At 40.9% G+C, this 16,236-nt stretch overlaps 1 protein-coding gene across 1 annotated transcript in view; it reads right to left on the bottom strand.

Moving 5' to 3' along the window:
* LOC133630856 (GATOR2 complex protein WDR59-like) overlaps window positions 1–16,236 on the bottom strand; it is a 20,578-nt gene extending 4,342 nt beyond the window's left edge. The window contains exons 1-21 of the mRNA XM_062022674.1: window positions 16,142–16,236; window positions 13,148–13,197; window positions 12,940–13,075; window positions 12,752–12,840; window positions 12,604–12,684; window positions 12,487–12,524; window positions 8,996–9,084; window positions 8,804–8,920; window positions 8,651–8,728; window positions 7,312–7,468; window positions 7,149–7,228; window positions 6,957–7,086; window positions 6,779–6,888; window positions 6,548–6,712; window positions 6,382–6,477; window positions 6,214–6,318; window positions 2,949–3,070; window positions 1,227–1,380; window positions 951–1,084; window positions 780–861; window positions 606–718 (exon numbers count right to left, since the gene is read on the bottom strand). Of these exons, the coding sequence (XP_061878658.1) occupies window positions 606–718; window positions 780–861; window positions 951–1,084; window positions 1,227–1,380; window positions 2,949–3,070; window positions 6,214–6,318; window positions 6,382–6,477; window positions 6,548–6,712; window positions 6,779–6,888; window positions 6,957–7,086; window positions 7,149–7,228; window positions 7,312–7,468; window positions 8,651–8,728; window positions 8,804–8,920; window positions 8,996–9,084; window positions 12,487–12,524; window positions 12,604–12,684; window positions 12,752–12,840; window positions 12,940–13,075; window positions 13,148–13,197; window positions 16,142–16,225 (2,210 nt within the window). The 5' untranslated portion in view covers window positions 16,226–16,236. The remainder of the gene's footprint in view (window positions 1–605; window positions 719–779; window positions 862–950; window positions 1,085–1,226; window positions 1,381–2,948; window positions 3,071–6,213; window positions 6,319–6,381; window positions 6,478–6,547; window positions 6,713–6,778; window positions 6,889–6,956; window positions 7,087–7,148; window positions 7,229–7,311; window positions 7,469–8,650; window positions 8,729–8,803; window positions 8,921–8,995; window positions 9,085–12,486; window positions 12,525–12,603; window positions 12,685–12,751; window positions 12,841–12,939; window positions 13,076–13,147; window positions 13,198–16,141) is intronic.

The raw sequence follows: 16,236 nt of genomic DNA, 5'->3' as shown, positions 1-16,236 counted from the left end.
AAGAGAGTTAATCCATCACCTCCTTGTTATGTATGTTTGATATACAGTACTATATAGCACTTTATTTTGTGTTTTAAGTAGAGATGTCCGATAATGGCTTTTTTTGCTGATATTCTGATATTGTCCAACTCTTAATTACCGATTCCGATATCAACCGATACCGATATATACAGTCGTGGAATTAACACATTATTATGCCTAATTTTGTCGTGATGCCCCGCTGGATGCATTAAACAATGTAACAAGGTTTTCCAAAATAAATCAACTCAAGTTATGGAAAAAAATGCCAACATGGCACTGCCATATTTATTATTGAAGTCAAAAAGTGAATTTTTTTTTTTAAGCATTTATCGTCCGATAATATCGGCAGTCCGATACTATCGGACATCTCTAGTTTTAAGTGTACAAGCCTTTACTAAAATATGGACTTTTGTCAAGGCAGAAACGCATTATTTATATTTACATAGTTTCTTACAGATAAAGTTGCTTCACTATACAAACTTTTCGATTTACAAAACGTGTTCAAGAACCAATTAAGTATGTAAATAGAGGTTCCACTGTACTACGTCATATTCATGGAAGTTTGATAACAGAAAATAGCTCACAGAGTGTCCAGCAGATGGCGACCAAACGGATGACTCGCCCAGGGGGCGTCCGTGTCCGGGTCGGAGTCCGGACTCAGGTCCCGATTTGTTGCTGCGGACGCCAGAGCCCACACCTGTACACGCACGCGTCATCGTCCATTTACTGACTTTTACATGACATCGGGGCGGCCCTACCTTGGCTACGTCTCGACGTCCGGCTGCCAGGGCGGCGGCGGCGTTCTTCTGGCACGTGTCCTGTATGTCATGCATGTTCAGGCTGGGAGAACGAGGGCGAGACGTCGGGGGTCAAACATCATAGCAAACAAGGAAGCGTGAACAGGGGAGGAGAACGATGTGTTCACTGACATGTAGTTCTCTCCGAGGACTTTGTGGACCGGAAGCAGGCAGGAGATTTCCTGGATGATCACCTTTCCCGCTAACTTGATGGATCGGCTGGCGTAGTCCGCCCCGTCTCTCTTGGTCTTAAAGCGGCGAGATTTCTATAAAACACACGAGGGGATACAACTGAAGTTTTGCTAGCGTGTGTATCAAAAGGGAAGCGCTCCGCTATCCCAGGTCGATTGAACTAACCACATACATTTGATGGTCACTGAAATGTGTGTGTGTGTGTGTGCACGTCACCCGCTCTTTGTAGTAGAAGGACGAGATGGACACGGTGTCTTTGTCCGAGCGAGTCGGACTGCTGCTGTACATACGCAGCGTGCTCTGAGACTCCGAGCGGATCTTCATGGGGGTCAACACTCCGCTGTGATAGGCCGACAGAGCCGACAGCGACCTGACAAACGCACACATCTGTGTTAGCTCATACTTGCCAACCCTCCCGATTTTCCCGGGAGACTCCCGAATTTCAGTGCCCCTCCCGAAAACCTCCCGGGGCAACCATTCTCCCGATTTCCATCCGGACAACAATATTGGGGGCGTGCCTTAAAGGCACTGCCTTTAGCGTCCTCTCTCACCTGAAACCTTCACCCCTTAACAGCCGCATGCTGTCCAGGCGTCCGCTTTTCCTCCATATAAACAGCGTGCAGGCACAGTCACATAATAATGTAACGTTGGACGGGTTTAACAATGGACTTTACTCGAAGATGTCAAGAAATGCTGACACGTTGAATGATCTTTTACCTTGTTTAACGAGAACGTTAATTTCAAGCACACACACACACACAAGTGAATGCAAGGCATACTTGGTCAACAGCCATACAGGTCACACTGAGGGTGGCCGTATAAACAACTTTAACACTGTGACAAATATGCGCCACACTGTGAACCCACACCAAACAAGAATGACAAACACATTTCGGGAGAACATCCGCACCGTAACACAACATAAACACAATATAACAAATAACCAGAACCCCTTGCAGCACTAACTCTTCCGGGACGCTACAATAACATCTACGGCTTTTGGAGCTCAGTGCAAAACTGCACACACAACAAGAAGGAGACGAAGCAGAAGAACGAAGAAGAGACATGGCGACGACGAGTAAGAAGAACAAATATGCTTGCAAGTTCCAAAATGATTGGAAAAAAGAATTTCATTTCATCCAGGACAGCTCTAAGGGGAAGGGGTATGCTGCCTGCACCTCAATCACGCCTCCCCCAACCACGGCCTCAAACCCCCCCCCCCCCCCCCCCCATCTCCCGAATTCGGAGGTCTCAAGGTTGGCAAGTATGTGTTAGCCTAGTGCGAAAAACTGCCTGGATAGGTTCCTCTAACACAGGGGTGTCAAACTCATTTTAGCTCAGGGGCCACATGGAGGAAAATCTGTGCACACGCGGGCCGGACTATTAAAATCATGGCATTAAAACTAAAAAATAAAGACAACTTCAGATTGTTTTCTTTGTCTTACTTTGGCCAAAAATAGAACAAACACATTCTGAAACAATTACAATAAAAATATTAGAAAAAAATACCGGCAGCGGTAAAGTTTAGATCCATGAAAGTGAATGAATGTTTATGACTGAATACATTTACATATGCATAAACATTTTTTTTCTTTTGTATAATTTTTTTTTATGAATTAAGTAACGTTTATGACAACTTTTTTCCAAAACACAATATAGAATGTGAGATATAACAGGATAATGCATACATTTATCATTTGTTTTCAAAAAGCTTACAAAAAAGTGGGAACCCAAAAATTTACTGTGGGACACCATTTTTGTGACTTGATGGGGTCCCTCGGACCTGGCGCCAACACTGATGGAGTATTGGTGCGTGCAAAACAGCAGCAGGCGGCTGTGGCCTGCGGGCCGGTTCTAATAATCAAATATCATAGATCATTCGCGGGCCTTGACTTTGATACATAGGCTCTAACACAAATGTGGTCATGTGACTGGTACCTGGGAGTGGGCTCCGTGGGCGGGACTGAGCGGTGCATGGTAATTGGCCGCGTGAAGTAAACCAGACAGCCGGTGCCGCAGAACCGAGCCCCAGACGTGCGGGGGAAAGGAATATTGGCGTCCTGAAAAAGTGTGTGTGTGTTTATTAATGGCAGTAAGAGTATTGTCAACAAGCTGTGATGAATAATGGTTACTTTACCAGTACCAATGGAAAGTACAGATCGATCTATTATCAACGCTGCCATCTGGCATTTTGACGTATATATCGGCCTTTTTATACATATATATTTATTTTTATTAAAACTACAACAAAACTACATCGGCAGATACAATATGTACACATAAGATACTACTATTTAATATTTAAAACTAAATCCGTAGTAAAATTGATAGTAACGGGGCGGCGTGGCTCGGTTGGTAGAGTGGCCGTCCCAGCAACTTGAGGGTTCCAGGTTTGATCCCCGCTTCCGCCATCCCAGTCACTGCCGTTGAGTCCTTGGGCAAGACACTTTACCCACCTGCTCCCAGTGCCACCCACACTGGTTTAAATGTGACATAGATATCAGGATTCACTATGTAAAGCGCTTTGAGTCACTAGAGAAAAGCGCTATATAAATATAATTCACTCACACAAATAAGCATTGCTTAAGTACTAGCCCTTTTGCCCTGCATGAAAAAAGCTCCCTTATTTCTGGAGTCAATTTTTCCTTTTTTAATTCATTTAACAATAAAAATTACTCTTGTGTCAATAATTCTACCCAAATATGTTTTGATATCTGACAAAGCATTTATTTCAGTTATTTTGAGAATTATTCTCCAGTCATCTCATCTGCTTTCACCGCGGTGCTCCCGTGGCCACGCCCGTCTTTCCCTGCTTTTAATGCAATGCTGGTCTTTTACATTACTTCTCCTCTGCTGACCTGCTCAATTTTTGTTTCTTCTGACCACAGAACTTTCCTCCAGAAGGTCTTATCTTTGTCCATGTGATGTCAGATGAAACAAAAATTGAGCTGTTTGGCCACAATACCCAGCAATATGTTTGGAGGAGAAAAGGTGAGGCTTTTAATCCCAGGAACACCATTCCTCCTGTCAAGCATGGTGGTGGTAGTATTATGCTCTGGGCCTGTTTTGCTGCCAATGGAACTGGTGCTTTACAGAGAGTAAATGGGACAATGAAAAAGGAGGATTACCTCCAAATTCTTCAGGACAACCTAAAATCATCAGCCCGGAGGTTGGGTCTTGGGCGCAGATGGGTGTTCCAACAGGACAATGACCCCAAACACACGTCAAAAGTGGTAAATGAATGGCTAAATCAGGCTACAATTTAGGTTTTAGAATGACCTTCCAAAAGTCCTGACTTAAACATGTGGACAATGCTGAAGAAACAGGTCTATGTCAGAAAACCAACAAATTTAGCTGAACTGCACCAATTTTGTCAAGAGGAGTGGTCAAAATTTCAACCAGAAGTTTGTGGATGGCTACTAAAAGCACCTTATTGCAGTGAAACTTGCCAAGGGACATGTAACCAAATATTAACATTGCTGTATGTATACTTTTGACCCAGCACATTTGCTAACATTTTCAGTAGACCCATAATAAATTCATAAAAGAAGCAAACTTCATGAATATTTTTTGTGACCAACAAGTATGTGCTCCAATCACTCTATCACAATAAAATAAGAGTTGTAGAAATTATTGGAAACGCAAGACAGCCATGACATTATGTTCTTTACAAGTGGATGTAAACTTTTGACCACGACTGTATATGCATTGAGTCTATTAGAGTGCTAAAACTGCCAGGAGTTAATCAATAATATATCAGTGTACAGATTTTTAAACATATCATCACAAAATACTTTTTTCAGCAAGCTCGTTTTATCGTTTGTTGTTATCGCTGCTATTTTAACTGTCCTTTTTTACATAAAACTATATACCGTATTTTTCGGACAATAAGTCGCAGTTTTTTTCATAGTTTGGCCGGGGGTGCGACTTATACTCAGGAGCGACTTATGTGTGAAATTATTAACACATTACCCTAAAATATCAAATAATATTATTTAGCTCATTCACGTAAGAGACTAGACGTATAAGATTTCATGGGATTTAGCGATTAGGAGTGACAGATTGTTTGGTAAACGTATAGCATGTTCTATATGTTATAGTTATTTGAATGACTCTTACCATAATATGTTACGTTAACATACCAGGCATGTTCTCGGTTGGTTATTTATGAGTCATATAACGTACACTTATTCAGCATGTTGTTCACTATTCTTTATTTATTTTAAATTGCCTTTCAAATGTCTATTGTTGGTGTTGGGTTTTATCAAATAAATTTCCCCAAAAAATGCGACTTATACTCCAGTGCGACTTATATATGTTTTTTTTCCTTCTTTATTATGCATTTTCGGCCGGTGCGACTTATACTCCGGAGCGACTTATACTCCGAAAAATGCAGTACTCGTTTTACTTTGAACTTTTCCTGTGCTCTCTTTGAAATGAACAAAAATGTAATAGTTGCTTCATTTTTTGTGACTTAGTCATCGTAGTGGTTAGTAAGCACACGCTGAAAAATATCAGGCTGAATTATAAAGGTGATGGCTAAATTAGAGCCACTGAATACGCGTACGCTTTATGGCCTGACTAATCGTTAAGATTGACGATGACTAGTGGACTATTAAAATACCGTAATTTCCGGACTATAAGCCGCTACTTTTTCCCCTCGTTCTGGTCCCTGCGGCTTATACAAGGGTGCGGCTTATTTACGGCCTGTTCTTCTCCGACACCGACGAAGAGGATTTCGGTGGTTTTAGTACGCAGGAGGAAGACGATGACACAATGATTAAAGACTGACTTTTCATATACCGGTAGGCTGGTTATTTTGATAACGTACAGGTGAGCACTTTGTATTACTTTGCACCGTTGTATTATTTGTACTCTGCACGAATGCTGTTTGCCATGTCAAAGATGTGAAAGTTTGATTGAATGATTGAAAGATTTATTGTTAATAAATGGGACGCTTTGCGTTCCCAAACAGTCATCTCTGTCCCGACAATCCCCTCCGTGGTAGCAGGAACCCCTATATACTACGGTAATTACACATCAAAACCCTGCGGCTTATGGTCGGGTGCGGCTTATATATGGAGCAATCTGTATGTTCCCCTAAATTTAGCTGGTGCGGCTTATAGTCAGGTGCGGCTTATAGTCCGGAAATTACGGTAGTCGTTAGTTGCAGTCCTAATAGGAAGTGCTTGGAGTCGCTTACCTGGTAGGACCCGTATGTGTTGATGACTCGGGGAAAGGCCTGCAGCGCTGGAGCGACAGGATTGGACAGGACGAAGGGGCCCGAGGATGGACTGTCGTCCTGCGTCTACAAAGGGACATCAATTAGTAGCATAAAAGTCATCAGACGGCATGATGGGGACGTTCTCACCATGTCCGACTCGAGACAGGACACGAGCTGTCGGACGCAAGGTTCTAGGCAGTTCTGGTTCCTCTTAACCTTCTGCAGAGACACGTCTGTGAGGATCTGAGAGGCGAGAGGGACACATGAGACGTCAAAGAACTGGTGCGTTCAGGGGAATCTTTCTGAGGCCTACTTTGTGGATCTTGCTCTTCATAGCGGTGGAGATGGTCGTCGGGGAGACAAACTGGAAGGTGGGGGCGCAGTTGTTGGGGTACTGTCCCGGGAATTTCATCAGCAGTCTGACCTGATGGCTCCCAAAATGAGCGGACACGACGCAGCTGCAGTTCACCGCGTCCATCTGTCCCCCGGGCGAGTAACGTTAGCGTCTACATGTCCTCTACGACTCCATCTGTCCACGGCTCACCTCCACGTTGACGTTCCTGATCTGCAGGTTGACCAGAGAGAATTCCTGCTGGAGCGTCTGAGGGAGTACCGAGTCCTGGCGAGGGCCCGAGCCCGCCACGCCGTCTGGATCTGATGGACAAGGGACAGTGAGACACGCGGGGAGAGCGGCACACATGTGGACCGAAGGCGCGTGTCACCGTGCGGGTGTTGTCCGGCAGGAGTTCTGGCGTGCTGTCCGTCAGGGTCGTTGGACGCCAGCAACTTGTCCGCGTCCATGTTGAGAGACATTCCCTCCATCAGGTCGTCCGCCAAGTCGCTGACACACAGCTGCGCGGACAAGAAAAAGTCACAGGTCGCGTGACGAGCGTGTGACCGGGGTCGACGTTCACCTTCTGGAGTTGAGGGTCCACCCGCCAGATCCTCAGAGTCTGATCTCTGGACCACGTGACCAGCTGGTAGTCTTTCGTACCTGAGACACCGGACACAAGCAAGGAAGTGCAGTGACGTATCGCAGAAAAAGGGGGCGGGACCGTGACCTTAGCGTGCACGGACCTTCTTTCTGCGGCCTCCACTGGAACTCTAGAACGACGTCGTCGTGTCCCACGAAGGCGTGGACGGGACTGTTGAGGTCAAGGGTTGACCACAGAAGAAGACTGTTCTCACGTCTCAGCTGAGGGACCATCACTGTGACCAAGCCGTTGGAGAAGGGCTGCACAAACGCACAAACACACACACACACGTATTTGTCACCTTCTTAAGACTTTCGAATAATGCCTACCTCTTTAGGACCACCCTTTCTAGATATATAAAGATGTGTATTTACAACATTAATAATACATACAAACTGTAAATATAAAAAAGCTTGTGAAAAATGAGTTGGAATTTCACAAGAAAAAAGTCACAATTTCACAAGAAAAACTTAGAATTTTGGCAGTATTATAATAAAAGTCGTAATTTTACTCAACGCAAGTCAAAATGTTACAAGAAAAACTAAAAGTGTGTGCAATATTATGATAAAAGTTGGAATTTTACTCAATAACAGTCGCCATTTTAGAAGAAAAGCTCAAAATGTTGGCAATTTTATGAAAAGAGTCGTAATTTTACTCGACAAAAGTCACAATTTTATTAAAAAACTGTAAAATGTTGGCAATATAATAATAATCGGAATTTGACTTGGCAAATTGATGACAAAAGTCAACATTTTACTCAAAAAATACCACTTTTACAAGAACAAAAAAATTGGTAATATTGTGATAAAAGTCAGAATTTTATGACAAATGTCACCATTTTGCATGAAAAAGTTATTATTTTACATGAAAAAGTAATAATTTTACGAAAAAATACTGCAATATTACAAAAACAGAAAGAATATGAGAAACTGTTCCTAATTTTATAAGAAAAAAGTCGACACATTGTGAGACTGCTTTTTAGTTAATTTTTTAGTTGTTGAATTTTTTGTTTGTAATTGGTTTGTAATCTTTAATATTTACTTCAAGTTATTACAGTATGTCTCTAAATACATATTTACCAATTTGTTTAAATTAATTTTGGCCAAAGGGGGCGCATTTCAATTCCTTACACACACTTGTTATTACATATGTTGGCCAGAGGGGGAGCACTTTTAAACCCGACACACAGTCAATTTGAAAAATCCCTCCTTTTTGGGACCACCCTAAGTTTGATAGATTTCACCACCAGGGGTGCAAATGAGACATTCTCCATTAAATGCAATGGTTTTCCGTATTGGGACCATGATTTATGTCCTAACTTGTTCACCGGTCCTTATATGGAAGGTACTTTTCCTTGTTGATGTCTCAAGAAGGGTAGAAAGCCAAGAACACACACACACACACAGTAAATTGCAGCTGTGGATCATCAGTGAAGTTCTCACCGTATAGCGAGCCTTCCACACGGGCACCTGACACGAAAGGATGTTCAGGTACTTCCTGGGTTGTCGGTAATCCCAAAACTACACAAACACAATCCAAGTGATGACTGAGAATGCTGACAACCTGGTAGCTGCAGTTCATTTGTGGACCCTCACCCTCACTGAGTTGTCCTGGCTGCTTGTAGCCAGGATGAACTCGTTGTCCGGGTGCCAGTCCAGACCGTGGATCTTGGACAAGTGGGCCGCCACGTACTCTGCAGCCGTGTTCGGCTTCTGCTCCGACAACAACAATTTGACCACGCCGACTGAGTCACGTCTTCAAAGATCACGCCTGAGTGTCCCCCTTACCCTTCTGTCCCAGATCCGAACGTCTCCGTCGTGACTGGACGCCAGCAGGTTCTGGTTCCTCCGGTTCCATTTCACCTGAGACGCGCCGGCTGAAACATGACACAGAATAACGCCCGCTTTCACTTTAGTCCCCGTCCACTTTGCACATAACTTCTAGATTGGCTTCCATAATTGTTGACAGCGCACCGAACAAAGTCCAGTCCACTTAAATCACAGGTGTCAAACTCAAGGCCCGGGGGCCAAATCTGGCCCGCCACATTATTTTATGTGGCCCGCAAAAGCCTGGAAATAATATGCGTTAATAAAATGTTTAAGCTTTTCTTATTAAATATATTTGTTGTTTCCCTTTTGACATTAAAAATCATGTACTGCATGCAATTGCATATCTTTTCAAATTCAATATTATCAAAATCTACATATTATATTATCATGTATTCCCAAAAATTTTTTTTTTTTTAATGAAGATAAATACTGTACTTAAATATCTGCTTGACTTATGATTTCAAAAAAATAATCAAACTGTAGACTGTAAAATTGACAATAGATTTTACGGTTCAATTCCGCCGACTGAGTTTTTTACTGTAAAATCAACTTTGGTACTGTTTTTTTCCCATATACAATAAGACACTAAAACATTAAAAAACAAACAAAAAAAACATTAAAACAAGATTTTACGGTAAAAAAAACAACCTGGCAGCGCTGTTGCTTGAATTTTACCGCTAAAAACAGTGGTATTGTTTCTCCATTCCATTCCATTTTTTTATATGCTGTCAAAAAAAATGATTTTACTGTAAAATTCTGGTGACTGGGCTGCCAGTTTTTAAAGTAAAGTTTAAATATTTTTTTGCAGCTTATGTAAAAAAATATTTTGTTAATGTATTATATATATACACATTTATACTCATACATTACTAATTGTTAAAAGCGGCCCTCTGAGGGCAACCATAGCTGCGATGTGGCCCTCAATGAAAACAAGTTTGACACCTCTGATTTAAATCAACTAAAACAGGGGTGTCCAAAGTGCGGCCCAATGGGCATTCTAAAAATACTATTAAAAAACACATAAAAAGTGGAATAAAACAGCAAACAGGTGAGAAGTAATGAGAAAAAGTTGCAATATTGACACTTAACACTTTAAAACTGCAATTGCTCCAAAAATAATAATCAAAATCAATGTAGTAATGAATTATTAACCTATTCAAAGCCCCAATGAAAAAAAATCCACCTTAAATTATTTTTTGGGGAAAATGTTGCATATTTTGTGTGTTTGCCATTTAAAAAAAGGTTTTCTTTGACAAAAAGGGCATACAACAAAAGCAAAACAGTTATGCCTACCCTTAAAGGGCCGCATGTAACAGTGAATAATATATGAAAATTACATTTAGGAGGATTTCCCGCATATTTTTTACGTGCACTGCAAAAAAAAATCTGTAGATTTTGCAATAAAAAAAATGGCAACTCAGTTACCAGAATTTTACTGTTGAAAAATAAAATAAAAAATTTACTGTAAAATTTTGTTTTTTTTACAGCATATTACTGTAACAAAAAATAAGGGCCCACACTACATTTATGCCAGTTTTTTACCGTAAAATCTACGGTTATTGTGTATTTTCTGTAAATGCAAAACTGGTACCACTGTTTTTTTGACAGTAAAATTACAGCAACTGAGCTGCTAGTCTTTTATCGTAATGTATTTAGATAGCTTGCATTGAAATCATAAGTCAAGTAGATATTTAGGTATTTATTTCTATTTGAACAAAAAACAGTTTGAATTTATATAGATATATTATTTGATGCATTATTAGATTATGTTAAAGTTTCAGACATGCAAGTGCATGCAATACATGATTTTTTTTCTGTCAAACTAGAAAGAAGAAATATACTGTATTTAATAAGAAAAGATACTTTATAAACACATATTATTTCCAGGTTTTTGCGGGCCATATAAAATGATGTGACAGGCCAGGTTTTGCCCCCGGGCCTTGAGTTTGACTCTTGGGATCTAGAGACTTAAGCATTAAACATATTAAAAAAATACACTTTTATGAGTTTAGGCCCTTTTGGATCCCCAATATTTTTTCCTGAAATTATTGCTAAAAAAAAAATAGAATTAATTCAAATCAATCTTGTTATGAATTATCGACCTATTCAATACTCCAATTACTTGACATTAAAAAAAAAATCCACCTTAAATTATTTTTTGGGGAAAATGTTGCATATTTTGTGTGTTTGCCATTTAAAAAAGCTTTTCTTTGACAAAAAGGACATACAACAAAAGCAAAACAGTTATGCCTGCCCTAAGAGGGCCGCATGTAACAGTTAATAATATATGAATATTACATTTATGAGGATTTCCCGCATATTTTTTACGTAAACTGCAACAAAAAATCTGTAGATTTTGCAGTAAAAAAAAAAGGCAACTCAATTACCAGAATTTTACTGTTGAAAAATAAAATAGAGGAGTTTACCGTAAAATGTTTTTTTTTTTTTTACAGCATATTACTGTAACGAAAAATACGGGCCCATACTACATTTCTGCCAGTTTTTTTTACCGTAAAATCTACGGTTATTGTGTATTTTCTGTAAATGGAAAACTGGTACCACTGTTTTTTTTGACAGTAAAATTACAGCAACTGAGCTGCTAGTCTTTTATCGTAATATATTTTGTCATTTTTACACTGTACACGTTGATAGATAACTTGCATTGAAATCATAAGTCAAGCAGATATTTAAAAAGATATATTATTTGATTTACTATTAGATTATGTTAAAGTTTCAGACATGCAAGTGCATGCAAAAGATTATTTTTTTCTGTCAAACTACAAATAACGAATATACTGTATATTAAGTAAGAAAATATACTTTATAAACGCATATTATTTCCAGGCTTTTGCGGGCCATATTAAATGGGCCTTGAGTTGGACTCCTGCAATCTAGAGACTTAAGCATTAACAGTAAAAAAAAAATTCACTTTTATCAGTTGGGCCCTTTTGGATCCCCAATATATATTTTTTTTCAAATCATTGCTGAAAAAAATTGAATTCATTAAAATACATTTTAATATGAATTATTGACCAATTTAAGGTTCTAATTACTTCACATGAAATAGCCTACTTAGATTTTTTTAGGGTGGGAAAATATTGCATATTTTGTGTTTCTGCCATTAAAAACAGGGTTTTGAGAAAATGGGCATAAAACATTAAAAAAATATCTATAAAATATTTATATCGACCAATGGGCCTTCAGACATTAATTTAGAGATTTAAGCATTTAAAAATAATAATTTAAAAAATACTTATTTTTAAGATTTTTATGCCTGAGACCCTAATTAAGGAAAGCCCTAAAGATTAAAAAAAATCAAAATATTGTATTGGTTTTGAAAATTAAAAAGATGATTTTTCAGTGTGTGTCCTCCGGTGGAAAATGTTTGGACACCCCTAAACCATAAGCTTCTGACAAGTTTTTCAAGGGGCCATGTTGTGTGTCCTCACCAACGGCAGACAAAGCCACAGCGGGCTTCCGAGTGTCTCTGTGGAAAAGAACATCACCCATGTCAAAGCCTGAGGGTCAGCAGCAAACCAGACCATAGTCCATAGAGCGTCAACTACCTGGTGTCCCAGATGTAGATGAAAGTGTCCACAGAGCTGGTGACCAGGAACTCTGCTTCAAAGCACGACCAGTCCAGATCACTTCAACACACACACACACACACAGTGAGACCACATGGATTCGGTATGGTTGACCATCTGAAGATACCTGATGACTCTGGTGTGTCCTTGCAAGGATGTGTGGACATCTGCGGTGCTGCCGTCCTTCCATGAGTACAAGTCCACACGCTGGTTGCTCTGGGTATTGCACACACACATACACACACACACACACACACAGTGAAAATGGTCAAACAGGAAGTGAGCCGACGTTAGGACGTGGGGAGGAAAACTAACCGATGCGGCGAAGACGTGCGAGTGGGACTTATGAGGGTTCCACTGGACCGTGCCCACGTCCCACTTACTGTGGCGAGCCATCTTCCTCGCCAACTCACACGGCGCCTCCAAGTTGACCATGTACAGGTAACGCCGTCTGACGGGTGGGAAGGGGGGAAAGGGGAAAAGTGACCTTTGACCTCAAGACCGGCTTGTTGACTTTGCTTACCCAGACAGCACGGCGTGCGAGCCCAGACAGTCCACGGACATGGTGGTCGCCTGGCAACACAAACGCAACATGGTCAACAATGGACAGGTGGGATGTGAGCGGCTGCTATATACTCCTTTTTGATGGTAACCATGGTAACGTCAGAAGCATCTTTGTCATGATGTGTCTGCTCAGTGGCCTTGTGGTTAGAGTGTCCGCCCTGAGATCGGTAGGTCGTTTGATTGATTGACTGAAACTTTTATTACTAGATTCAGTGTTTCCCATAAACTGCCAAGATACCTGTGGCGGTGGGGGCGTGGCTATGGGCGTAGTCACCATGACATCATCGAGTAATTTGCATAATTTACTACAATGATATGATTTTCCCTAAAAAGACTCAAAAAATGTATACTTACTAATTAATAATAACAGTTTTGTTTTAAACGTCCATCCATCCATTTTACAATATAATTACAACACTTTATGTACATATTTATATACAGATTTGAACAATAAGTTATTCACTGAATTATATTTATTAATTGTGGTTCTTACAAAAAATATATCTTATAAAATATAAAAGCTAAAATGTCTCTTAAAGCTCTGCCCCTTTAATTAGTGCATACTAAATAGTTGAACTTTAGCCTACTACTACAACCATATTATTTACCAGCAACATAAAGTGAAACAGAGGCAGAGGTGTCCTGCCACAGTCAGTAACAAATAAACAGAAAACAGTAGTGGTCAAATACAAATAAGGCAACAAGAGAAGTATCCTACACTTCTCTTTTGTAAAGTAAATCTGAACAGCCTATATGGGCATCTACATCAACTTTATGATTTGCCTGAGAAGCAGGACAGGACCAAAAAAAAAAATTGTTTATTTTATTTTATTTTATTTGTGGCGGACGTAATTCTTTCGTGGCGGGCCGCCACAAATAAATGAATGTGTGGGAAACACTGAGATTGCACAGTACAGTACATATTCCGTACAAATGATAACACCCGAATACGTTTTTCAACTTGTTCAAGTCGGGGTCCACGTTAATCAATTCATGGTACAAATATATACTATCAGCATAATACAGTCATCACACAAGTTAATCATCAGAGTATATACATTGAATTATTTACAATCCGGGGGGTGGAATGTGGAGGGGGTTGGGGCGGGGGGGTTAGGTTTGGTTGATATCAGCACTACAGTCATCAACAATTATATAATCTGAGAAATGGACATTGAAACAGTGTAGGTTTGACTTGGTAGGATATGTACAGCGAGCAGTGAACATAGTGAGTTCAGAAAGCATAAGAACTAGTATATACATTTCATTATTTACATTTGATTATTTACAATTTGGGGAGGTGGGATGTGGTGGGGGGAGGGTGTTAGTCAAGGGTTGTAGTTGCCTGGAGGTGTTCTTTTATTGCGGTTTTGAAGGAGGATAGAGATGCCCTTTCTTTAACACCTGTTGGGAGCGCATTCCATATTGATGTGGCATAGAAAGAGAATGAGTTAAGACCTTTGTTAGATCGGAATCTGGGTTTAATGTGGTTTGTGGAGCTCTCCCTGGTGTTGTGGTTATGGCGGTCATTTACGTTATGGAAGTAGTTTGACATGTACTTCGGTATCAGGGAGGTGTAGCGGATTTTATAGACTAGGCTCAGTGCAAGTTGTTTTACTCTGTCCTCCACCCTGAGCCAGCCCACTTTGGAGAAGTGGGTAGGAGTGAGGTGTGATCTGGGGTGGAGGTCTAGAAGTAACCTGACTAGCTTGTTCTGGGATGTTTAGAGTCTAGATTTGAGGGTTTTGGAGGTGCTGGGGTACCAGGAGGTGCATGCGTATTCGAAAAAGGGTTGAACGAGAGTTCCCGCTAGAATCTTCATGGTGCTTTTGTTGACCAGAGAGGAGATTGTATAGAGAAACCTTGTTCGTTGGTTGACCTTTTTGATTACCTTGGTTGCCATTTTATCACAGGAAAGATTAGCCTCTAGAATGGAACCTAGGTAGATGACCTCATCTTTCCTGGTGATAACAATGTCACCCCACTTTAATAGTGAAGTCACTGACTTTCTTAAGGTTGATTTGAGTTCAAAACCCCGGCCGAGTCATACCAAAGACTACAAAAAATGGGACCTATTACCTCCCTGCTTGGCACTCAGCATCAAGGGTTGGAATTGGGCGTTAAATCACCAAAACGATTCACGAGCGCGGCCACCGCTGCTGCTCACTGCTCCCCTCACCTCCCAGGGGGTGGAATAAGGGGATGGGTCAAATGCAGAGGGTAAATTCCCCACACCTAGTGTGTGCGTGACTATCAGAGGTACTTGAACTTTATGTAGTTGGGGGACGGCGTGGCGCAGTTGGGAGAGTGGCCGTGCCAGCAACCTGAGGGTTCTTGGTTCGATCCCCAACCTTCTACCAACCTCGTCACGTCCGTTGTGTCCTTGAGCTTGAACTTCCTTGAACTTCACCCTTGCTCCTGATGGGTCGGGGTTAGGGCCTTGCATGGCAGCTCCCGCCATCAGTGTGTGAATGGGGAAATAGTGTCAAAGCGCTTTGAATACCTTCAAGGTAGAAAAGCGCTATACAACCATTTACCATTTATAGTTGTCAAATATAAGTTTGTTACGGTCATGTGACCTGCTTTTGTACTGCGACCAAACACTAACTCGCTTCATGATTTAAACATCGCTCTCATCCAATTGTTTTCGGGTTTGAGTGTGTTTTGGGGCAATATTTTTTATTTTTTTATCCTGCATTGTTGATGTGATTGCAGCATTGTTGCTGCTCGTTTCATGTCAGCCGCTGTACAAAAAGTAAACACATTTAGTGTGATTACTCATCAACTTTTCTGCTATTTACTACGAGACGACGACTTTTTTTTGTTTTTTTTCAGCCGGACGTTCCATTCTTGGTACCGCGGACACAAAAAAGTCCGAGCAAGACATGAAAGTTGACTTATGTCAAGAAGTCTAAAGAAAGAAACAATTGTTTAAAAACAATAAACGACACACCTGCGCGTCGCGAAACTCCAACACCACATTCTCGCCGCTCCAGTGAGCCGCCATCTTTGTTTCTGCTGCCTGGCTTGTCAACATAGCGTCACGTG

Source organism: Entelurus aequoreus, linkage group LG02 (genome assembly GCF_033978785.1).
Source record: "Entelurus aequoreus isolate RoL-2023_Sb linkage group LG02, RoL_Eaeq_v1.1, whole genome shotgun sequence".
Taxonomy (NCBI): Eukaryota; Metazoa; Chordata; class Actinopteri; order Syngnathiformes; family Syngnathidae; genus Entelurus; species Entelurus aequoreus.
This window is presented reverse-complemented; position numbering and strand designations above follow the sequence as displayed.